The sequence below is a fragment of the Neodiprion fabricii genome, chromosome 1, assembly GCF_021155785.1.
Source record: "Neodiprion fabricii isolate iyNeoFabr1 chromosome 1, iyNeoFabr1.1, whole genome shotgun sequence".
Classification (NCBI taxonomy): domain Eukaryota; kingdom Metazoa; phylum Arthropoda; class Insecta; order Hymenoptera; family Diprionidae; genus Neodiprion; species Neodiprion fabricii.
The window spans coordinates 37,079,338-37,105,388 of NC_060239.1; the positions used below are offsets into that span (position 1 = coordinate 37,079,338).

The 26,051-nt window shown below is 36.2% G+C and overlaps 1 protein-coding gene and 1 long non-coding RNA gene across 5 annotated transcripts; one reads left to right on the top strand and one right to left on the bottom strand.

Moving 5' to 3' along the window:
• Positions 1-25,732, bottom strand: LOC124188078 (mitochondrial carrier protein Rim2). Of its 4 annotated transcripts, none has more exons than XM_046580428.1 (6): positions 25,259-25,732; positions 22,802-22,987; positions 21,549-21,808; positions 11,348-11,466; positions 4,750-4,972; positions 1-1,732 (listed from the first exon to the last, which is right to left on the bottom strand). In XM_046580428.1, the coding sequence occupies exons 1-6, from the start codon at positions 25,297-25,299 to the stop codon at positions 1,464-1,466; spliced, it is 1,098 nt and encodes a 365-aa protein (XP_046436384.1). In that variant the 5' UTR covers positions 25,300-25,732; the 3' UTR covers positions 1-1,463. The 4 variants fall into 4 exon arrangements, with proteins under 4 accessions (XP_046436384.1, XP_046436387.1, XP_046436386.1 ...); XM_046580431.1 differs by having other exon boundaries at positions 22,802-22,892; positions 25,259-25,726; XM_046580430.1 differs by having other exon boundaries at positions 22,802-23,058; positions 25,259-25,726.
• LOC124188087 lies at positions 11,836-14,454 on the top strand. The gene is made up of 3 exons (XR_006872235.1): positions 11,836-11,956; positions 12,547-12,652; positions 14,177-14,454. It is a non-coding gene; the product is annotated as an uncharacterized LOC124188087 (long non-coding RNA).
• Positions 25,733-26,051: the final 319 nt, after the last annotated feature.

Below are 26,051 nucleotides of genomic sequence, written 5' to 3' on the forward strand. Positions count from 1 at the left end.
TTTTTCTCCCCGAGTCGCCGTACATCAGTTTTTGCAGAATATATTTTTCGCCGCAGATGCATGCTGTATGGTGGGTATATGTACACGTTGTATGTACACAAAGTATACTTATCGATATTGTATTTAACTTTTTTTTTTTTCTTTTTCTAGTTTATTGTGTTTCTCGTTTCACGATTACACAGACTATAACAGGATATAATTTTTATAATCATTACAAGTCTACGTTACAAATTATTCGATTTTATTTACAAACGGAGATCCATACGTTGGTAGCTTTCTATTTAGAAACCGTCAACGGGGAACTCAAGAGTTATCAAGTTGTGCCCAAAAACAGTCTCGAATCAAATCCAAATTTATAGAGTCAAGGGTTCAAAGTATATAAACAACCGAAGAAAAGTAAAGTGAAGATCTAATTTTAGCGGGAAAGAGAAAAAAGTAATCTGTATAGAAAATATTAATTGCTTCTAGCTCGCTAAGTCAGTGCAGATTTTTTCCCTTCTATAACCGCCTGTAATAAACATTTTCAAATTGAATTTATTCTCATATACAGTCAGTTGCGACACTTTGTAACTTGAGACCCATGTAATAATTTTCCTTTTACCTATAACAGCCTAGTTAAGGAATCTATTTACTTTGCGACAGAGTTGCCGTGACACAATTTGCATTAAACTGAGGGAGAAAGTTGAGTAAAAATTCATAATTTCATATATATACATATTTATATATATATACAAAAAAACAACAACTCATTTCCTGTCTTTCCTTTGTTTTCGTACAACTTAATAAACTCCGATGTTATTATTTTCTATCCAACGTAGCAACATTCATCGAAACGAAGTAGAGAAACTGCCATTTTCTCTACGTTAAGAAATATTGTATATACTTTGAATAAAGTGAATTGTATTTTGTTAAATATTTGCAGATCTACCATGATCATCGTATATTTCATGACTCGTTGAACGATTGTCACAAAGGTACGAAAAAATAGGAAAAGAACAAAGCATTCGAATAGAAAATGAGATGAAAATTGACTAGTGGAAATAAGTTTGGTTGGTATACATACCATAATTTATACATTATTTTACATACTCTCTTTCTCTCTCTCTCTCTCTCTCTCAACAGTAATTCAGCGAAATGGATGTATAATGTTAATCGTATAAAAAATTTCTTTCAATATTCATTACATTATACATTAGGTGTTTGTGTCTGCGGTTCGAGTTCTCTGTCGATTAATCTCACTTTTACACCTCATCTCACCGGATATCTAGCTCCATCTAGGCTACGCACATGAATGGCCACGCGACATGAACCCGGAGCTAAATATCAGCCCTATATTTCTGCGACGTCATTTTCGAACCGAAATTTTTTCGTAAATTCGAAACAAGTCGCCGCGGATTTTGACGGTCAAAACGCAAGCCCCCGTCACTCCTGTTTCAGGATTAGTCGGGGGTAACCAGCAACTCCTAGGCAAGCTCTCTCTTAGTCTTCGCTTCCGCGTAGAATTGGGTCGTAGATGAAGGGGCCGAAGGTGCCTGGAACTGACGAGTCAACACGTAGACCACCGCTTCATACGTTGCCATCATTATGGCTGTGTTTGGAATTTGTCGCACTAGCTGAGTCGCCAAACCCCTGTACATTCCTCTGGGACCTTCCTCCGCGCACACCGTAGACAATGTCTGCCAGAATGTTCTGTACTTTGTACCTTCCTCTCGAAGACGTGTTCTCGCCACCTCTGCGTAGTCCCAGAAAAAATTTAAATTAACAAATTAGTATATGTATGACAAAGAAGATAGGTCAACAAATCAGAACGGAGCAAGAAAATCAGGGGTATGATTTAAGCTTATTATATAGTTAAACTTTTTTTTTTTTCCACTGTTAAAGTTTATCGGTTGGTATAGAGTATACATGTGTTCAATTTTTCTCATATTTCTAATGAAAACTGTTCATGGTTCGTAAAACGTTGTATGATAAAGTGCAGAAATTGGAGAATCAACATAAAAGTTTGGTATTTGGTACCGGTAATATGACACATTTCTAACTTAAGAACCTTAGTTGTCTAAAAAATGATTAAAATCCTAAATTATTGTAGCCCAATTACGAAACACTGACGCAATTATTTTTATTTAGTTTGTTTGTTTTTTTTCTACATCTGTAATACATGCATAATCGTAAAAGATATTGTTTTTTAATTCGAATTTCCTCCTCGAAAGCAAATTACTTCTGTATATTAAATATTACAACGATTGAGAATAAAGAATGAATATTTTTCAGTCACGATCAGCAAAAACACGAGAGAAAGAAAAAAAATCAACCGATAATTTTATATACGATATATTACAGCAATATACGTAATAGTTGAGAAATAAAACATCTTTATAGTTATCAGTATAAATGTGTGTGGAAGAAAGAGCTTCTTTTCCCCCACGCGAAGACGGCGTGCTGTACAAAGAGGCATTAATTGTTTTACTGCGCTTAATAGTACGCGACTGTAAAAAAAAAAAAAAAAAAAACGCGATTAAAAGTAAACGGAACCGTCATATACTTTGACCGCATCTCCAGCTGTCGGGTGCACGAATATCATATGCCTACATTGTGTTTCTTGGTCTAGACTGTGTGCGATAAGATTTGATCCACAGACGATGCAATGGTAAACATCGTTTTTGGAACGTGTGACGTTTCATCGTTTTATGCGCATATATAATTATTACGATCATAACACCGGGATTGGAAGTATCGAAAGACGCCATCTGAAGACAGAAAATATAACTCTCGCCAACTGCGTCGCATTAAATTATAAATATATCATTTTATCCCGTACTTTATCTCCGCGTTGATTCACAACGTTGAAAAATGTTTGTCCAACATCTTGCGCGGAACTGTTCGTGCATTGTTGTTAACGCATTTCACGTAAGAAAATCAGCTGATAACCCAGTTCGACGCCATATTGCCCCTGCACACTTTGGACCCCAGCAACATTTATCCTGTTTATACCGAAGAAAACTCACGTAGAGATAAATAAAATGTTATGAAAATGTGTTACATTATTGTCGCATATTCATCTCGAGTTGTTTTTGCCGCGGTGAATCCTAAATTCTATTTTCAACGAGAGATGTTTGCACAGGAAATGAACTACGGACGTCTAAAAAATTTTAAATCTATATCAGGCTGAAGTCAGTGACGTTATTGTAATGATGCATCTTTAGAAAAACTCGGTCATTTTACAACTTTGGCTCTACCTGAAATTTAGTAAACCGTTAATAAAGCATCAAAAATCGACTCGGATTTTTTAAATTCAACTTTTTCGGTTATACTAAAGGTAGAAAATAGTCGTCTTTGTTTCAACGTTCCGAAACGTTCGCGTTACTAACTTCAGCCTGGTGAATTTATCTAACAGCGTTCTTGAACTCGAATTATACATCGAATCCGTTATACGTCGCGAATTAATACTCGAAATTTTTATCACTAGATTAGAATAAAGAATCGTTTATAGCTAATAGAGGTAAATAATTGTCGCCCATTATGTCAGGCCGCATGAATTATGCATGAATAAATAAACCACGCGTGGAATAGTATAGTTCTGGCTAAGGCGCCACAGATAAATAGCTTAAATCTATCTTTAGATCAACCGGGCGAATATCTACAGGTCTTGTCGTAACGCAAGCCAAGCAGAAGGCATAGAAGAAGGAAGAGGAAGAAAAGACGACGTCCCAAATCATCCAAGTTCCAGTTTCACAAAAGTCATTGGAATTTCATCAACGATTCAATCTTACACAAGCAACTCTCCTCCTCGGTCATCAGCTTAGCTCTACGCTAAATGTGCGAATTTTAATAGCAGCGGTTGATTGGTTCAAGGCCAATGTCAAGGTCAATGTTGAACGTGATCCACACCACGGTTATTTCTTAATTCATGGATCCTCACGTGCTGTATTTTTCGCACATTTCACAAGCGTTGTAACGTTTCGCGTGTTTGCATTGGCAGTCGGATGCAGAGCAGAAATTCGGTTTTCCGAAACCAGATGGAAAATCGCACGCGGCCTTCAGGATACGCTTATTTTTTGTATTCTAAATATTTCATTCACAATCAACCTGCGAGTGAAAAATTTAGTATTCGCTATAAATTTCGACTGTCGATTTTTTTTTTTTCGAGAAAATGGCGTCATTGTCGATCGGCGCAGTTTTTTTTCCCAGTAAAATTGGCCAATAAGAATTCCCGAGTTATATGCGAAAGTGTTAATTTTTTGTTGTCCGAAAAGAACTCAATAACCGATCAGCTGATTCAGATAAGATTTGTTCCATTGGTTCTCGGCTTAATTTAGCTTGCAACTGATCAGAATTTGAATAAAATCGGCCAACGTTCAAGTTTCCCAAGAAAAAAATTAACATCTTTCGGTAATAACTTCTTATTCGCACAAATAACGCAAATATACATATCCTTCGTATTTTTCTTCTATTTCCAACCATAACAATACGGAAGTATAAAACTGGTGGACGATTCGAAAAATATCGAATTTCCCAATCATTGAAAAGCTGTGGTTGCGATGAAATTAAATTTAGTTTAAAACCGTACATAAAAATTCACTATAAATATAAAAGTACATTTTTTACTATACTCCTCTGCTATTCAATCATCGATCGTTAAGTTCGATCAACTTCTGCGGATTTGAGATGCGAATGAGATGTGATTAACGACTGATCACTATCGCACACACACACACACGTGCAGATCGTTAATCGTCGATAGTTTCTTACCATGCGGATATGCGATACAGGAAGCGATGGTTTTAGAAAATGCTCCGGCAGCCATGAACTCAAGAAAGTCTCGCGACGTCTTCGAGTTGGCGTCGAAATTTCCTGATCGAGTCCGATGCGTCGTCAGCCAGGTTTTGACGGCCTCGTAAATAACGAAGTGTACAACGGTCTCGCTAATGCCCATATAAGAGGCGGTGATTCCCTTGTAGAAGCCGATCAATCCCTGAAAAATAAACGCAAGCGTTTTAGCGATGCTCATTAAGATGAAAATAATCGATTGTTTTTTATTTTTTTTTTTTGAAACGGAGCGTATGAAACCAAAATTTCCTAAACTTCAGTACGTAGTCTTAATAGTGGAAAAGTTTTTCGATAATTTATAGTTTCGTTAAAAATATTTTTCAATTTCAGGTGAAAATATTCACTCGTTTTTCACTCGTCATATCAAATAGGTACTCAGTAAGCAAGACAATGATGATAATTCGTACTTTAATCACATAAATTGATATTTTATCGCGTCGTTTATGGGAGTAAAAACAAAAACCGATTGTAAGGAAGAATAATCGATCATACTCGATTGATCGTGAAAAAATAAGGATTTAATCGAAAATTTTTAAAACACCGAGTTTTAGAAATTCGGAAATTTGATGTGTTCAATTTTCCGAACAAAGTCAGAGTATACTTGTAATATTTATCGGACTATTCTTTTCTTTTACCCACATTTCGCAGATGATTGAAAATCACGTGCGAAGGCAGACAGCAAACAATTACCACGGGATTGTATAGCGTGCCGTTACGTAAATTCTAAAGATACAACCGTGCATGATATATTGTTAAATAAACAAACTATTATATGCGTCATTTGCAATATTTTCCGTTCGTTTATTAAAATAAGACCGGTTTTCAACAACACTCTTTTACGAATTTTAAGCGTTATTATAAATTACGAGCTTAAGGATTCGTTGTACTTATATTCGTATTAATAATTCATACATTTTGCCGTCTCAGCGTTGAAAGTGCTAAATCGATAATACTTCGACTCTTATTGCGCAAACGTTCACGTGATTCAAGGCTGTGCAATTTTCTGTGCATAATTTGACGATCTAAGTTAATGAGGGTTAAAAATAGATTTGGCACAGGAATTATATGTGCAATATTTCGCGAACACTGCAGCTGAATTAGGGATAAAGTATTGATTTACTCCGTCGTCCGAACGATCTTGTTACCATGTAATTATCTACCTGATAATAATAACTCTGTAGTATATTATTTCACGAATTTAAGAATTGAGAATAAAGATAATGTAAAAAAGAAAATGTACAAATCGCAATTGAATCATTGCATTTACTTAGAATTTACTTTCTTAGCAGTTTCATTAACTTCCAACAATCGCAAAATTGTTGTGACGTGGTATGAAAACGAATTTTGTACATAGGGGTGAAAAAGAAAAAAACAAACAATTTAAGACCGATAAATTTTAATTAGAACATCTAAATTGGAGGTGAAAAAAACGCTGCGTAATTTTTTCACGCTGACCGTTATCTCAAATTATCGTTATTCAATTGATTTCTGAGAGTTTTTTGCAACTGTGACGTCACTTCAGCAAAGAAATATACTCGAACAAGGTACTTCTATTTTTTTTTCTTTGGAAAAATACGAACGCCAAAATTTTCAATACTTGACTTGTTAGCACCTAAAGAACGCCTAATTACGCTATAATTCACGTTTGGTAATTTTCAACTCCAGGGTGAAGTTGATACGCGTGAATTTAATTATCGCGATTTACCTTCTTACTTCGAACAAATATATATGATTTTTTTTTTTTTACTTCAGCATAGGAAAAACTCCACGTGACATTTCGATTTGCTAATATTATTGAGCCCTTACCCATGACAGTGAGAAACATGTGAACCAAGATAAGATTGCAGCGTTTAATATTGTTGTATAGTGGCGCAGTTCAAGTTCAGACTTATAAATATCTAAATATAGGCACATGTTATTATAGACTTTACAGAGCAACCGAATTTGCTCGATCATCAAACGCGTGTTTTTCAATTCCCCGTTATTACTGCGCGGCGTTTGTAACTACATAGAACCTTGTTATACGGTCAGCAAAACGCTTAATTTGGTATTCGGAAATCGATAACTCGCGCTACCGGGGTCAACGAAACAATATTTTTATACATTACCATATTACCGAACTAGTGAGTCAATCTATGTAAAAATTTTCACCGTCAAGTGGATAAAAGAAATGCGAGAGTATAAAATAAAAACTTGCAACAACAGCCAAAACGACAATAATATCCTGATCGATTACTAACGATATAATTTTCACGTGACAAGCGGCTGCACAAATCTTCTTTCTGATTATAATTAATATCATGCGTGTAGAAAATGAGATAAAATAAAATAATCTCAACAGAATTGCATTCGCGTGGGATTTGCAAATTTCATTTACATTACGCGTATCTGTTCCGTGTGTACGTGTGTTATACATGTGGTTATGAGATTGAAGCATGTGTGATGTACGACAGAGATAAGAGATAATTCACCTGGCGTGAAGTTCACGTGAATATACATACATAGACGATGAAAGAAAGAAAAAAAAAATCGGCAACGATGATAAAAGAAATATAAAAATTTTATCAGCGTAAATTCACCATGTAAGTATGTATGATTTTATAATGTATACGTGAAGCCAGAGATTGCGATTGACTGTGTTAATTATTATTAGTACAGGTGATCCGATATTCAACGCTGCTTCTCACTTGATCATTCATATACGTACATACATATATACCGATTAGAATAATCCATCATACTCAATCATGTTATACTTAAAATTTTTTTTTTAAGATTACAAGATCACAGTAGTATATAGTTCTAATACAAACATATCGTAGAAAATATAAGATTCATTCCGTGCCAATTTGACCATATGGTTATATATATTATAACACAATACTGTGGTGAAATCTGTAAAATGAGTAAAACAAATTGTTTCATTTATTACATTCCTCGGCGTTGTTGATAGTGAACAAATTTTGGGACGTGAGATTTTCGAGATGAAAAGAAAAAAAAAAAAAACGAAAAGAAAAGAAACGAGGATTTAAGGGTGAAAAATTTACAATAAAATGAAAATATAACATCTATAAAAAAATGACATTGTTGAAGAAATGGCAAGATGGGATAAGACAGGAAAAAAAAAAGAATCCGAGAGTTCAAAATAATATTCTTAAATTAACCAGACAGAATGCCCCATATAAATTAATTGTGCATATCAGTTTCTATCGGTCCTTATATCTCGTGGTAGATTCGATAATACATCATTTCACACGTCCTCGATGCGTATGCGTGAAAAGTTTCTGATCATTCATACCTTAATCATTAAATATTATCTGTGCTCGTAATATTTCATATATATATATATGTATATATATATACGAAGAGCGACCAAGTAAGCCAATAAAAAAAAAAATTTCACACGCGACTACCGCGTGGTTAGGCCGAGGTGGCGAATTTGCGGGGTGCCGGCAGTGTGTGTCACACACGCCGCATACGAAGAAGGCACAAGCACGAGGCGACGCAACTCGGTGTACATTTCCATCGTTATACTGTCGCGAGAGTCTCGCGCTCGCCTTTGCCTCTGCAAATTGTCAGGGTATCGCGATGCGATTAGGAGCACCGACCTCGGTACAACATGCTAATTCATTTGATGACCACTTTGTACAGCAATAATAATGACAATAATAGTACCGATAAGAATACTAATTGGAATAGAAATGCAAATACTGGCAGAAATACCAAATACTAGCAAGAGCAATAATAATAATACAAACACTAGCAGCAATACTTCTACTACCAATACTAGTACCAAATACTAGCAACAGCAATAATGATACTAATACTATAAGCAATATTTCTACTAACAATACTATTACAAAATACTAATAGCAGCAGCAATAATAATAATAATGATGATGATGATGATAATAATAATAATAGCAGCAATACCAACAATGATACTAACAATACTAAGAACAATACTAGTACTAATACTAATAATTCTAATAATACTAATAATAATATTAACCTGCGAAGGAGACTTGATGCGGGTAAATCTTGCACGGAATGGAAAGAAAACTGTGAGACTTGATGCAGGCACGATAAGCGCGGAATAAGATTTTTCGTGAAAGCGAGATGAGAATAAGAATTTTCACCAATAAGAGGTCAGGGCATTGAATGAGAAAACAAAAAGAAATCGAATCACAAACGAGAACTTGGATATGAGCGATGCTCCGTTTCGAATCGCTTCGAGTGTTGATAATTCCTAGCAGATTCGTTTAATTTCACTGTACAATTTTTCGTGTTATACACTTAGAAGAATATTTTCTACGAAATCACAGAGTTATTTCTTTTCCATCCAGAGAGAAAAGGTTCGTGGAAAATTTCTCCGCACAATTTACACAAAATGTACCGAATGTACCGATATTCAGGTTGTAAATCAGCGTCGGAGGTGAGTAAATGAAGCGAAAATTAAACACCCGTAGTGTATATTGTAATTGAAAGAAGTTGATACAGCCGACATTGTAAGCATACCTATGCCACTTGGCAGTTGAGTATATTCAGGGTAGCGCTTGTTTGCGAGCTTGAATTTCGTTTATTTTTGGAGCAAGCTTTTCTATTCGCGAAGCATTGAGTCCATCTTGGCTTCGCTGGCTGGCACGCAAAGAGTAGAGAAGAAAGAAAATTATGCAGAGAGCGATTATGCACGATCATCTTGGAACGGAAATAAAATTTCACCGCCTTTTAACAAGCCTCGAGATGAATTTTTCACGACAAAGTTTTATTCTTGAACAACTGACTCGCTGAAAATACTAAATTCTTAAACTCGGGACAATTATGTCATTCGGGTACAATTTCTTCTACAACGTGAATAAGGTTTTAAACATGATCACGGTTCTCGTTGTGAGAGCGTTTGCGGGGGCTGTCAGGGAAACTTAAGATCTTAACGATAGAAACGAAATTATATATAACTTTCCTTCCTTTAACTCAACGGAACGTAATCCTTTTCACGTGGAAATAAATCCTCCTAATTCCGCAATCAATTGTACGATATTTCCAGGGAAAGAGAAAAATGTACGTTGTAAAAAAGAAAGACATTGGATGAGAAATGGTGAACGAGATAAAAAAAATAAATAAAAAAAAAAAAAAAAAAAATTAAAAACAATATATAACGTTGTACAGAAATAAATATTATTTCTATTCTTAACCTATAACGTTAGAGATAAATATACACGTAAATATATGCGCATGCTGGGTTAATCGATGAATTCATTCAGTCTTCTAGTTGCGATGTGTTCGTATAATCAACGGCGAAGATGAGAAGAAAAAAAAAAAAAAAATAACGAAGTAGTAGAAAAATAACAAGAAGAACACGGAGTAGATGTGTAAGAAGTAGTATAACTGGTAAGAAGGTTTGCACCAAGCCAGACACAACACGCAGCACGGGGCCAACTATTTAATTACCTACACCTATGCGAAGTACGAAGCACTGTTTGTCATTGATAAGAAAGAGAAAAAAAAACACACACACACACACACGCACGCATATACATGATACATGAAGCAATATTATCTTGCGAAACAGCGATCTATAACGTAGATCACGTTATTAGTTAGGGAACAGACGATGATAACTTAGAAATGTAATTGTCTGATCGTTGTTACAGCTTCTATAATATAGACACTATTTACAGAGTGAATTGTCAACGACTAATTGTTCAATGCGCATGCGCTAAAATTTTATAACCGGAGAGCGGTTGCTTTGTCAGGGTGACCAACATTTTTGAGGTTACACACGACGCGGCGATACGCGATATGAATTTATGAACGTTGGCCAACCTGACAAAACAAGCGCTCTCTGGCTGTAGAATTTTAGCGCATGCGCGTTAAACCATTCAATCGCACATTTTTCAATTCCATATTTTCGCCTGAATTTTGTTACCAGGGGGTTTTTGGGGTCGCTGATCACAAATATGAAGTCGGAATTTGATTATTTTCAAATCCAAGATGGCGGAGCCAATATGCCTGATATAAAATCGCAACAACTATCGAAATACGATGAATCTGGCCGAAACTTGTTGCTCGGCGGTTTTTTCGAGTTATATATACGAAGAAACGAAGATCATTTAAAATCCTAAATAAATTCTGATAAAGCCAAGAAATAGAAATTTTTTAGATAGGACGCTGAGCATCTCACCGTGACCGAAAGTTTTCAACCATTTGGTCGTCGGCAGTTCAATCTGGATATGTAAGATGCAGGGGAAAAACTATTCCAGACTCTTCGCAGATCGTTACTAAGAATGATTTTTATTAGCTACGATTTGGAATCTCTTAATTTCTAGAATGTGATGAAATTTCAGGTTTTTCGCCGTTTTTGTTCGCTAATAACAACGCTGATAAAGAAAATGTTATTATTACGGTACTCGACATTTTAAAGGCCGTACGAAACGAAAGTAAAAGAAAAATTTGAAAAAAAAAATAAAAAAAAAAAAAAATTAAAAACAAAAGAGTGAAAAAATGTAATCGTAAAACTCACCGATTGCTGATATATCGTTTGAACGCATTTCCACGCGGTTATTCGATTCGTATGGTGATCCAGCTGCAACCTCGTCTTAACGAACCAAATTGGATTCGTTGCCGTGCACGCGACAAAACCTGAAACACAAAATACGCACCACTTTGAAAAAAACGGGCCATACGTGATATTGTAGCATTTCCTTGGGAAGACACGCAAAAAAAATACAAAAAAAAAAAGAAGTGAGAAGATTATTATTATTATAGAATTAATATAAGTTTATTTATACAGGCTATTATTATTTATTCTTTTGAAAATTGTACAACAATTCTTAGGATATTTGTTATCGTATATTCGGATGAAAATGAATTTTTTGAAAAAAAAAAAAAATAGCAGATACGATACTTTACAGCATCGAAAAACGTGCGGAACGCAGTTGCGGCGATAAAACGCGAACAAACACAATCCTGAAATTTTTGTTTACAGAAACGTCCGTGAAGTGAGTAACCGAATCTCTACCTTCACAGCCGTCGAGACGCTAAATACACATTACACGCGAAACTTACCGTACATATAACCTAAATTCCTTCCAGTTCGATAATTAGGCTAACTAAAAATGAAAAGATAAAGGTGAGATGAAGAATAAATGAAAAAAAAAAAAAAAAATTAAATTATAAATATGCTCGTGATAAAAATGTGCTTTAGATATATTTTTTCTTTCGAACAAGAAAATTTCCCCGGCCTTTAAAAAGACAAAAATTTATGCTCGTATAATTCTACAACTTTTTTTCACGTTTCTCAAAGTACGAATACAACGTATGATCGTTGATTTTTGAATAGAAAAACGTAAAGAAAAAAAAACAGGGAGGGGGGATGAAAAAGATATTAAAAAAAAATAAATAAAAAAAATCTAGAAAATTGATAAAATATCAGTGCGTTGTGTGAAATAAATATGAACCGTATTCAAGTCGGTGAAAAAATACCGAGCGTTATATTGTACGAAGAGATTCCGGACAACGAAATAAACATATCGAATCTCATCGCCGGTAAAAAAGTTATAATATTCGGAGTACCCGGCGCCTTTGTACCCGGATGCTCGCGTGTTCACCTCAGAGGATTCATTGAGAAGTAATGATTTGAAGAACGGATAGAAATATAAATAGGACAAAGAAAGACGACAACGAGCCGAAATAACCGAGAACATTTTTTTACCCATCCAGATCCGACGAACTCAGAGCCAAAGGATACGAGGAAATCATTTGCGTGGCTGTAAACGATCCATTCGTTTTGTCCGCATGGGGATGGTCGAAGGGAGCGAATGAAAAAGTAAGTTTTTGAAATGATTTTCTTTTTTTTTTTTTTTTGATATCCCAAAGATGTCCGAAACGATTAACGTACCGCGGTTAAGTTTCTTTCTGCAAAAGTTTGCCTTTCTTTCGTTTTTTTTGTTTTTAATTCTCTTTTTTGTCTCTAACGTGAAACGAAAATTGAAAATAAGAGGGATAAAAAATAGACACGAACAAGCAAAAGTTCAAGGTTGTATTACATTAGATCGGCAGCGTTGCCATAGGCGTATTGCGATAGTGTAAATCGTTGCCAAGTCGCTCTCGTTATTATTGTTATTGTGGTGTCACAATCGCTAGGTGAGGGTAATTTTGTTGATTGGCAAACGATGCAATTTGTTGATCTATTGATTGTAAAAAAATAGACTTCTTGGCTGTAGTAATTATAGATATTTCAAACGTGTCCCACATCCGTGCGTTGTGTTGTTTACATAATTTATAATCACAATCTAAAATTGTATTAATTATTAAACGAATATGAATATATGGAAGGGAACTGATCGTCTCTTTGTCAAAAAATGAAAATAAACTCAACGACAACAGTTTATAAATAATATGCATAGAGTGTGATTCGCGTGGAATTACTAAAAATAAAGACAAAGTTTACTAGATTCTTGAAAGTTGTTGAAAAAAAAAAAGAAAGAAAGAAAATAAATAAATAAAAACAATCAGGGTTGGTCGATCTTTGTCTTTTATTATCCAAAAATGGGAAGAGTGCCAAAATTACGTCGACGGATGTTTTTCGTTTCTTCGAGATCAAACGCGGAGATTTCTTACAAATTGTAACGCATAACGGAGGAATATTTTATGAAATATTTGTGATATCGTATATCTATCAAACGTAAGTTGAACGTTACGCGGACTGTTAATTAAGGTCATTTTTCAGCCTCTGCAGGCCTTCGGAGATTATTATGTACGCACAAATGAAGGTTGTTTCATTCGATTGGAAATAACATTTTTTTCACGTTTATGGCACAAATTTGAATTGCCTACAAATTTGTCTAAGCTCTGGATTTTTTTTTTTTTTTCGAAGGTGATGGTTTATCAGCTAGACGTTTTAAGATAATTTTTTATCGTACACGATCGAATGTTTGAGAGACACGCAACTTTGGAATCTTTTTTTCGTTTCACCTACGGACTTCGCTTAACGAACATTTGGTTACAGGATTTAATTCTCTGGAAAATTCTTCCAGGATCAAGTCAGTATCATATTAATCGTGCTTGACGTAGCGTCAAGTGACATTCTACAGAAAAAAAAAAAAAAAAAAAAATTCAAACGGAAAACATTCGAGTTTCGTGAACGAGTATTTGTTAAAAATTGTATTTAATTAAGAAATTCAATTCGACCAGAATACTTTTGTTACTGTATTTACGGGTTTATCAGATGCCGCGAAGATGAAACCAAAACAAAAAATAAAAAATAAAAAAAAAATAAAAAAACAAATTTCTTTAAAAAAAAAAAAATACCCTCAAGTTTTCCTCACTCCTTGCATAATTGAATCGTCAGGTAAGGTTGCTGGCTGATCCGATGGCGAGATTCACCCAGGCTATGGGAATGGGTACCGAAATGCCGGAATTGGGGGGAACGAGGAGCCGACGATACTCGATGGTGACCATCAATGGAATCGTCAGAGAAATATTCACAGACGCTGATAACGTTAAGCTGATGTGCCAAGGGCCGAAATTCTGCATTTAAGTCGCATGTGAGGAAAATCGTAATCATTATTCGAAACGTTATTAAAATATATATATATATATATAATATATAAGAAATGTTTACCTTGTAAAATATAAAACTACAACGATTCGTAAAGTTTGCCTTTGTGTCTTATTAAATTACTTTTTTCTTATTATAATGTATTATGTCGTAACAAATACATCGACGTTCCATTTAAAGAGAAGCCAAAAAGAAGACAAAAAAGAGAAAAAAAAAAAAGAAAAGAAAAGACATGGAACTATTTTTTATCCAAAATTCTCGAAGGAAGTTTATTTTTTTTAGCAGCATGTTCGTCGCTGGAGATAGAGGGAACATGAATAGCGGAAAAATCGAAAAATCGAAAAATCGAAAACGATCGATTTGATAACCGGGGATATTTTTCTAGTCTATTTTTAATTGTCCGATTGCAGGCGAGACAGGCTTGCGTGGCTGTTTGCCATGTGGATAAGCAGCTTTTCCCGAGAGGTGTGTAAACAATTTTTGGCAAGCGCATCGTGAACCAAAATTTTTCGAAAAGTAGGGCAAGGAAAAAAAAAAAAAACATTTGGTCAATTTAGACATTTTTTGTTCCTACATCCGCTAGACGATCGTAAAAAAATTTTCAGAAAGAAGATTACAGCGAAGAATTTACTGATTTATCTTTTGCTTGGGAATTATTCGTTCCTTTTTGGTTTTTTTTTTTTTTTTTAAACGTTTTATTTTCTCACGCGTAACATTATATATAACATATACGCATCTGGCCAGATATATCTAATAGTAAAAGTAAAACAAAAGTCGGAAAAAAAAAGCAAAAACGTTTGTGATTTTAGACAGTGGTACTTTTTTTTAAATTTATTCATCCCCAACGAAAATGAGATTATCATCATTGCAAAGCGGATGAAAAATCAGATATTATACGTATACGTATACTATAATATCGTTACAATGCGGTCACACGTTGCATTACAGCTGCTACGTCATATCTTGTCTGTGTATGTAAAAATAGAAAATGTACGGCAAGTCGAACTTTCTTCTATGCATAGACTACAACGTGTGCTCTATGCAACATAAAATTGATGAGTTAAAAAAGAAGAAAAAAAAAAAAAAAAAGAAATCGATATAAATTCTGCAAACGCGATTGTAGATTTATCGCGATATTTTTTATACAGCGTTCAAATAACAAAGTACAATAATTCAAGAGTCGGCGCGCTACGAAAGTGAAGAAAAAAAGAAAAAATTTTTGAAAAAATGTGTAAACAATGATTGCAAGACCGTCGAGTAAAGATTTTAATTTCTTCCGTAACTTTATTCGTATTTTAATCACCGCTTGTTTAGAGGTGAAAAATCAGTGCAAATTGCTTGTCAAATGTTGCGGCGAATGAGATTTGAACGCAAAAAAAAAAAAAAAAATAGGGGTTTACATCTGTGTACGTTTATGTATAGCCACAAGCAATTTGCAGATCAATCGGCGACTCCCTGGAATGAAGAAAACTGAGAGCGAAGCGAGAAAAAAACAAATATTCAACTCGCTCGAGGTATCGACCTACTTCCGACCCGTCCAAAGCACACGGGCCAATGCACCTTGGCAGTTTCTCTCTCGTGTATATATATATATATATATATATATATATATATATATATATATATACATCCACATATGATAAATTCTCGAGAATGCAGCAGCTGTTTAGCAGAATTGAGTTTCAGTCAACGAATGGCAGCGTGCTTTGCACATCCGAGACAAATCTCAATTGAAAATCAATCATTGGATACATGCAACGTCTCGTGAAAGTTTTGGACGATAAATTTATTTATATTTTTCCGAGCGGAAAGAAAAATAGGCCAGAAGTGAAAAGAAAAGAAAAATCACATCGCAAATACCCAAGAAATCGATCATTGGTTTTTTTTTTTTTTTTTTTCCCCACAAATTCACATGTTCAATAATTTTAGGAAGAGAAAATGAGACGTCCGTTTTAATTTTGGGCCCTTATTATTAATGTTTAGAGCTTCCTGAACGCAATTTTTCATTTTTCATTTGACGAATGTTAAAAAATAATTTCAGTTATTTCGGAAATTTGTAGCAAAGTAACCGGGAAATAAACACAAATATGCGATGCATATTTTTTTTAGGGAATTTAATGATCTACAAAAAAAGGTCTCTTGTGCTTTTTTTTCATAACCAAACTCTTTCAAAAGTTACTCATGGTTAAAGTTGAAATAATGTGAAAAATTCACTTTCTTTCGAGATTCACAGCAAAAATACTAAACTTGTCGTAAAATAATTGTGGTTCTTTTTTTTTTCGCAAAGCATTTCAATCGCTATGAAATCATGTTGTTCCGATTAATTTTGAACCTAAGCAAATGAATATAATCAGCCAGAGTAAAACGACCTTGAATTTTTATAACAGTAAATCGGGCTAAGGGCGTCCAATGTAAACACATGTGTATTAACATGTGTACTTACATGTATAATTCGTGATATTTTCATTCTAACATAGTAACACACAATTAGCGTTTAGATGTATGTATACTTTTGATTACAACTGTTTAAACAGAAGAGTAAAAAAAAGGAACAGACGGAAAAAAAATGGTATATTTAAAAAATTTTTTAAAAAATATTAACTTTGCACATCTCAAGGATAAAACGAATGTTTTTTTTTTTATTCCCGTCATTCGTCATTGTACTCCTTCCTGACATAATTATGTTACACGTAACTCGGCATTGATCGTCGTCGGTGTGCAAGAAAAAAAAAAAAATTGCTCAACGAGTGTCTATTTTTGCGTTCAGTTGACAATTTGTTTTTTTTTTATCATCATTTTTTTTTCTTCACTCTTCACCGTATCGTCCAAGAGGAGAAACGAGAGGCGAGTCAGAAACGTTCGGCCTTGACCTCGATATTTTGCCATTTATACATACACCGAGAGGACAGACATAGATGATACGAGGTAATTAAGGACATATGCATGTATATATAACTCGGATACCTGTGTGTACGATAATTGACGCTGTTATATCAGCAGATAAAATTCTGCTAACAATAACAGCCGGCTGGATTAAGCCTTGACGTGGATTCGTGCAGCAATATCATACATTACAACGCGTTAATGATACTGTAAAACCGTTTGATCAGGAATTTATAATCAATCGAGTCAACGTACCGACATAATTGTTTTACCTACCACCCTTTATCGTTGCGTACACGCGCATATGGATTATATATGAACACACACATGGCGTCGCAGAAGCTATTTTGTATACATTTGTATTTATAACTTATCTAACGATTAACCCACATTTTATTTTCATTATCTTCTTACGCACGCGGTTTGTATTTATACATTGTTATACATAGGTAAAATAATTATTGTACAGGATAACAACAACGCGGCTGCAACGAGAAGTTCATCATGCTTGTGCACGTAAACGAAAGAAATTCATTGTACTTTGTACAGTAATAATAATCATAATAATGCAATTAAGGGTTAACAAAAATATTTGGAGAATTAAAAAAGATGGGAAACTACGAGGGTTATATAAGAGAATTATTCAAACTGTTATGGAACAAAAATTTTCAAATAACATTAGATATTTATATGTTATGGAATTGTAACGCACGGCTGGTCGCATACCTAATATAACATAACGTGCAGCGTAACATTGAATAATAAAATGCATGCGAATGCAGTCTGCGAACAACGATGTCTATGATACAAATAATTGAACTTCACCTGAATACAGGCCCGATAATAAATTTCGTCGGTTAGAGCGAACAAGGCATTGTCATTAAACGGATGTAGTTATACAGTACACGATATATATTTATAGTATGATTCAAAGCGAGATATTATTAATCGAGTCTGCGGGTTGATACAACGTTGATAACAATAACGACGATAAAGTGCTGCAAATTGCTGAAAAAATAAAATCACGATACGTATTTATGTACAATATATCTGTATATAATACAGGTTATGAACGTAGTAATAGATACGCTGAAAGAAGATTTCATTGAGCTCGACGATTTGTATAATATCGTACTGTTATTGCGATTGAGGAACATCGCTGCCTGTCGCAGATATTAATATGTACACCTGGCCGCAGTGACTCTGAGACGGCTGATTTTTCCGTTGAGTTGGTTACGTTGGTAATGCGGAATCAGCCGGCAGCGCCACCGTAAACGTAACATAACCCAATACCGTAAAATCTAGCTCAAAAATACATAATTCGACGGTCACACGGGATACGTTTTGTTCACAAAGATAATCTAACCCTAGGATACAAAAGTCAACGGCCATGTGTTAGGTTATTTTACAAAGATAACCTAAAATACAAAATTCTACGGTCATGGGTAGGGCCCGGATAAATATATGTATTGAAAATCACAAGATATGTACAAATAGTATAAACTTTATTCTGACATAAATTACGTTAAATAAAGTCTGTTCTACTCGACATTAACTGTTATTTTTGACTCCATATTTTTTCCATGAAGTCTACGTTATATTTATATATTTTGTAATTTTCAATATACATTTATCTGAATCCTAATAATGGGTTATGTTCCGTTTCCAAAAATGAGCCTGTTTCGCGGCCGGCCGTCGGTGGCGCTGCGGGCTGATTCTGCATTGCCAACGTAACGGACTCGTCGAAAAAATGAACCGTCTCAAAATGACTGCGGCCAAGTGTACGCTGCATATATACCTGTATAAGGCGGCGTACAATAATAACGCGACAGCCAGAGAGGAGGTACATAAATAGACGCAACAACGATCGCGTAATAAGACAACGTTTCATATAGTATGAAACTACGTACATAGTGCTGCTACTGGCACTGAAGCGATAGAGGACTAAACCACCGACAAGCGCCAATCAAGCGCCAATCGGTAGTTGCTTGTGTGACAGCGCACAGATTATACGTGCATACGTATAATAGTGCCCGATTGCGCATGTAGAAGTGAAATTATACAACCCTCAAGATACGTAGGCTAAAAATATAACCGGTCGACCAATCGCCGTCGCTTAACAACACAATAATTGTTGTTTCACATTCCTAACATCCTGCATTTGCCATTCGATTTATCGAATAACTGCGTAGGTCGCGATTACGATCTTACTCAGCAGTGTAAAATCTATTTCACCGTATGTATACGTTACAGCATAAATACCGTATCTATGCAATAATTTCTATTATCGAAAAATTTTACGCAATCTATTATTTATCCGAATAATAATTGAACCGTGCAGGTGGTATATTATTTGCTTGGCTGAGTTTAAAATAGATCCGTCCTTGGTGTGCAAAATTTACGAACGTTTGTTGTTTATCGCATAGCATGCAGTGCACTTAAAAATACACCGCGTCTAATATCCTCTCAAATAACAGCGTAATATGAGTTCCGACATACGCGAATACCGCGATAAAAGGTGATTGAATTCCGTTGCGGTGTTGTTATTGTTCTTGTTAAGATAAACAATGATCTGTTAATCATTTCCAGATATGATATAACTCATTTTAAAAGTATAGTTTATCTTGCAACTTTGAAATTCTTGTAGTTGGTGCAAATCGAGGATATTTTGAAACAACAACAACAACAGCAGCAGCTGCGCTCGGGGCGACAAACTGACATAAGTATCTAAATGTAAAATCGGATCTGTAGGGTCTGAAGGCTGACAATGAATTTTTCGCTCGCCTACGTGACTCGCTGAACGTGCGTGTGTAGCAGACGACGCTATTAGATGACGAAAAGATCCGGAAATAACGCTGTAACTAAATTTGTGAATTTCTTCGATAAATCACAGTATAGAATTGGGTTCACAGAATGAACATATACAAAACAGACATGACGAATCTGTTTTTCCTGTTCTGTGTGTATAGTGTTGATTATAAAAAGTGCAACTCGATAATATTGACGTTTGTAAATACCCGCTGTAGAACGTTGAGAGCTGCTAGAATTCAATCTCAAGAAAAATATGAATAAAAACAGCACATACGTACGTATAATATGTGTATATAAATAGAAAAAAAAATAAAATAAATAAATTGTGTAACACATGCAGAGGGTTTTTTTTGCATTATTTATTATTAATTAGTTATTATTGCGCCGTAAATAAAAGCGTGATATCGACACGGTAAAACTCGGATGGGTATTGGAGGAGGGCAGCTTATCACCACGCGGCGAGCAGCAAAGTGCAAAATCGCGGGATAACAGTGAAACTGGATATTGTACCGAAAACCGGTGAACACTGGAATCGTGACGTAGTAAAAGTCGACCCTATTGCTGTCCGGTTATCGGCAGTCATTCAGTTGCAGCAGTCTAACGGTGCATGTACACAATTATCGCATGTTGTCTGTCATTCGCGCATATTATTTTGTATACACAGGCGAAACAGATGAATAAATAAATAAATGAATAAATAATAATAAACGGTGCGATATTATATGGTTACAGTTTATATACACACGCGCTGCTCATGTGAATATCGTAAGCAATTTATTGGCCTTTCTTTTTTCTTCTTTCGATTTTACCCTGACTCGCTGACATTGTATTATTAGTATATAAACGTAATTTATTATCGGCACAACACGCTTTGAGTATGTATCTGTGTACTTTACGCGTAGTAGAATTTACGCCGTGCAGCGTTTCTAATTTCAAAAGGAATTTATCACCTGCGCGACTTTTGCTCAACGATGATGGAGAATGAAGAAGAGTGATGCACAAGAGAACCGTCACAAATCCTATAAGTTTATAGAAACTATCTACAACAACAGCTTGTCTACTTTCATTTAATCTGATATGTACTCACGAAGATTATACATATCTCAAGTTATTTTAGGAGTAATTCAAACATATCCGTTAGTCAATATCATTAGCTTTCAATCGAAGTGTTTACTGATACGTTAAAGCGGAATTTCTCAAGTCTTGTCAGGTTTTACAAACGAATCGGATACATTTTCCGCTGCATGTTTTATTGCGCAATAATAGTTTTTCCTCGACATGAATAGTTACAAAAACGTTACTAACTTCGACACGATTGGTTTGACCCAAAACTATACAGTCAAATACAGGTTTACCAGTTTTTTTTGTTGAACCTAGAAACTCTGTAATCTTTAAGGAAAAAAGGTAGGAAAAAAAACAATATATAAGAAAGATGACACAAAAATGATTATCAATCAGCTGCACTTACCGGCGGCCGATGCGGAACAGACGTGAACTATCGGGCTGTCAGGAGGTAAAACCGAATTGAAGAACGACTTGCTTTGCGAGTATGTGCAGAAGTATATCGCTCTGGAAGGTGCGACGCCGACCAAGTTTGGTCCTAGGCCTTTGAAAAGGGCCCGTGGGCCCTCGTTCTCGACAATAAACCTCAGGCACGCAACGAGGCCCGGCGGCCTGTGTGGAGGAGGAGGAGCGACACCGCAATGAGACAGAGCCACCATGGAGTACCTAAAAAAACGTCGTGTTTCTGTTTGTTGTCTTTGTTTTCGGAGAAAAGTACTTGTTTGCTATTACGACGTAATGTTTCACGTGTTTCTTAGTTAAATTCGATTTGATATTCAAAAAAACGTGCACTATGTTCATCGGGAAGAAATACACTTTCCAATGTTTAAAGAATCATCGAAACCGGTTGAGCGATCTTTGAAATAATCGATAATAAACAAACAAATGCCCTTCTCTTATAATAGTAGTGTAGGATGGTATAGAATGAAATAAAATATAGCCTATATTTATCAGGACGTAATACACTTTCCAATCGTGAAAGAATCGTCGAAATCGGTTAAGCAGTTTCTCAGATAACCGATAACGAACAAATAATATCTCGGCTCTTTTCTAACGAGGCTGAAGTTAGTAACGTTGTCGTAACGAAACATTCGGAAAACATCACTATCATCTTCATTTCACAATGATTTTTAAGGAACTATTAGGTGTTGGAATTAATTCGTAGCGTTTTACACATCTGTTTTCATGAAAAAAAAAAAAAAACCGTTACAAATCAATTTCATCACCTGATAAGATTTCTAAATATGAATGTGTTTTGTTTTATTACGGCTTACTGAATTTCGAATAATTCGAAATTTGCGAAATAACGGTTTTTCCTCTGGATGAATGCGTTACGATATCGTTACTAACTTCAATATGATCTCTCTCTATCTCTCTCTCTGTCTTTTCAAAATAGTAATGCGGATGTAGTAAGAGGCTGAAGTTAGTAACGTTACCGTAACGAAACTTGGGGGGGGGGGGGGGGGGGCAAACCACTATTTCGCAAATTCGCAGTAACTGAGGTAGTTCGAGTTTACAAAACATGAACAGATTTATTCTTGTTATAATTTACCGCATCGTCGGACGTCTTTCTAAAATTGCGAAACAACGATCTTTTCGGACACGTGAATCGTCACAATAACGTTACCAACTTCATCTTCACGATGCAGTTTCATCTACCTTGGATATCCGCCGGTGCATAGTCTCCTCCTTTGCTGGGGCGTCGGGAAACTTTTGCAAGTAACGTGGCCGGATGTCAACTCCTTGTGCCCTGAAGGTGGGTAAAAACCAGAAGAGGATGACTGTAGCCGTGTTTTAACTACTTCCAACGGACAAGTGACTATGGCGCCTACCGTACCGGCCACCCTGCGGGCAGAGTACCATGGGGTGGTTTTCAGTCGTGTTTCTCTCTCAACTCCTTAGCTTTTTTTCTTTCCCTATACACATTACACCCAACTTCTGTACATATGAAACGGATTTGATTCCCGGATAATAATTTTGGGGATTATATTATTTTTCAAAACGAAATTGGAACAATTTTTTGCTGTAAAAAATAAATCTAACTTGCTAAAATACAAGGTGACTCAAAAATTCGTTCAAAATGGCGTCAAGAATTTCTTTCAGGCTGAATAAATGCTCAAATGTCTTTTAAAAAGATCGTATTATTATGATCAGCTGGTTGCTGGAATGCGGGCTGTCGTACATACATATACGTATGTATATACAATACTGCGAGAAACGAGATGGATTGCGAACATCTGTCACTACCAACAACAATGCCGGCATGTCTATAGCTCGATGATAACATACTACGCGTTACGTGTTGTGTTCTGGAAAAATAAACAGGCCGAAGACTTGCGGCGTTTGGAAACAGAGGAATAAGTGGAAAACATACAAGCTTGGAAGATGGAAATGCATAATGATTTTATCGGGTGAAATTGGACGAAGACCCGTGAATTTAAATTGAGAATTGAAATGCTCAGGCAGCAATTTTCGATAGAGATATCATTGATTTACATTCAGATTGATCTGTCAACCGAATCTACCAAAACTATTTGCCAAAGTCTTCGCATACTCTGCGTATGTTATACATGGAGTTTGCTATAAACCGGTCCGTGGGCTTCAAAAGTGATGCAACTTGTGTACGCGTCTCACAAGAAAGACGTAGTTCTGTAGAAACTAAAGGGAGAACGAAGACGCCTGAAAAATTTTCGTCTACATTTCTTTTACACGAGTGTGCGGGTTGTTTCAGCTTTATCGTAAAGGGAAAGGAATCCGGATTTCCTTGCCCGGCTATCTGCGTAGAGTTGTAAATTTAGCACGTGAAATTTTGTAAACAAACAATACATACATGTGTGTTTACAGGTATCAGTTCGCATTCCGCGGCGCGGCGCCTCGCCGCACGGCGAAACCTTTCGAAGTACATTTATTGAACGCTGACTAATTTCTTGAGACGAGAACGCGTCGTCGCATTATCTAACTCCCGAATAACCGCTTTACTTCTTCCTCCGAATATATGTCGAAAAAATTGAAGCTGGGTTCGCTATCTTTGGTAATTTTCCATCGTCCGTGGTTTACGCGTACAGCTCTCTCGAGAAACGAGTTCCGGGCTTCCAGAACATAACAACAGCGATTTGAACTCTAATTGTAACTCGCTACTTCCACCTATGCATTTTACAAACATCGACGCCACTTTTTCCTTATCTACGATTCATATTTCTCAAATAAACAAGGCGTTTCCGATTTAGAAAAAGACCGAAGTTCCGTTCGACTCTATGCAAGATTTGTATGTCAATGACCGAAGAAACAACATCACATCTGGTTCCGTGGCCTTCGCGGTTGCACCCGGCGTATTGCACTTGTTTTTCGATAAGGCTGAAGTTAGTAACATTAGCGTAATGAAACATCAGTGAAAAAATCCAGGAGTTGGTTTTGCAAAATATGAGCACATTTAATTTACCAATATGTTTACTAAATTTTAGACATTCCGAAAGGTGTGAAGTATCGATTATTTCTCAACGCGCATCGTACAAACACGTTACTAACTTCATTCTCATGTTTTTCGGTCATCACACGCGACCCCGTTCAGGTTTTCACCCGAAACCGGAAATCAGCCGCGGAATCGATGCGACGAGTACTCCTGAACTTCGAGTCAATGATTCGATGATCGAATGTAGGATGCTTCATGGGGTGGGGGGGATCGCGCCGGAATTTTAATGAAAGAGAAGCTATCTTTAGACTCAGCTCTGGTCCCGCAGCGATGATGATATCATAATTTCACCGTTCATAGACGTGATATTATGAAACGATATACGCGGATATATGTATTATTTTTCCTACGTCCGTTGCGCACAACCACCACCTACACCCACACGTGCTGCGCGTTTTCATGAAACATACGTTGCATGCATACACGGAGGAAAAGCCAAACGTGTGTGCGCGGTCGCCACAGGTTTTATCCTAGGCTCGGCTTCACTGCGTAGAAATGACACGACGCACGGATGCCACGATGTTATGCACCGGGCGGGATAGAAAAAATACGCCGGCATTCCGGCGTCGCATTTTTCACGTGTAGCTGAGTTTTTTCGAATCAAGAGCGATCGGTGTTGGGATGAATAAATGCAGTGCGGGACCCACCCTCCGGCAACGAGGTGAATTACTGTGTCGCGCTGCGACATTCTTCGTTCCGTCTTCGTCGTCGTCGGTGGACAGAGATGCTAGAATCCTCCGAGACGCATTCACACGCACTTGATCAGCGTATAAGCAGCACTTTACCCCATAAACAAATGAGAAGATCTGACGATGTAGGAATGACAAATAAAAAAATAATAACAATAACGTTGACCTAAACCCCCACGGGCCTCCTCGCCCAGGACACTTTGTTATCTTCTATCTGTCTTTTAGGCACTGCTTTGTCTTCTATTTGATATATTTATATTTTTATTCAGTTAAAAAACAGATATTACACTTTGATAATCGACGCACGACCAACACGCACTAGCCGCTGAAAACAACTGGCTCAAATTCTCGGTTCCTGGTTGGCTCTCGAGGCCTCGTTCATCCACGAACACAACAATCGGCAGATTAAACCGTGAATACTACTCGTTGTAGATGTGAGCTCGCACTGGTACCACAGACCTATAAAAGATAAGCTAAGCGCTCTTATGAGCCGCTTGAAGCAAACATGTAAAGGACAGAAGTATGCCGGGAGTACTCCTTACTCTCTCTGACGATGTTTGCAGCGGGGATCGAGGCGGTAGAAGAGAATGAGGCGAAATTATGCGCCTACATCTGTAGCTGTTTCACTTCCACTGTGCCCTTGTCCGCCGGTGTGAAACAGATTGAAAAGAGAGAGCAGTACTGTCAATATATCTCTGTCCTTTATTTGTAAGCTTCAGTACCTCTTATAGGAGCGCTCAGTCTATCTGTA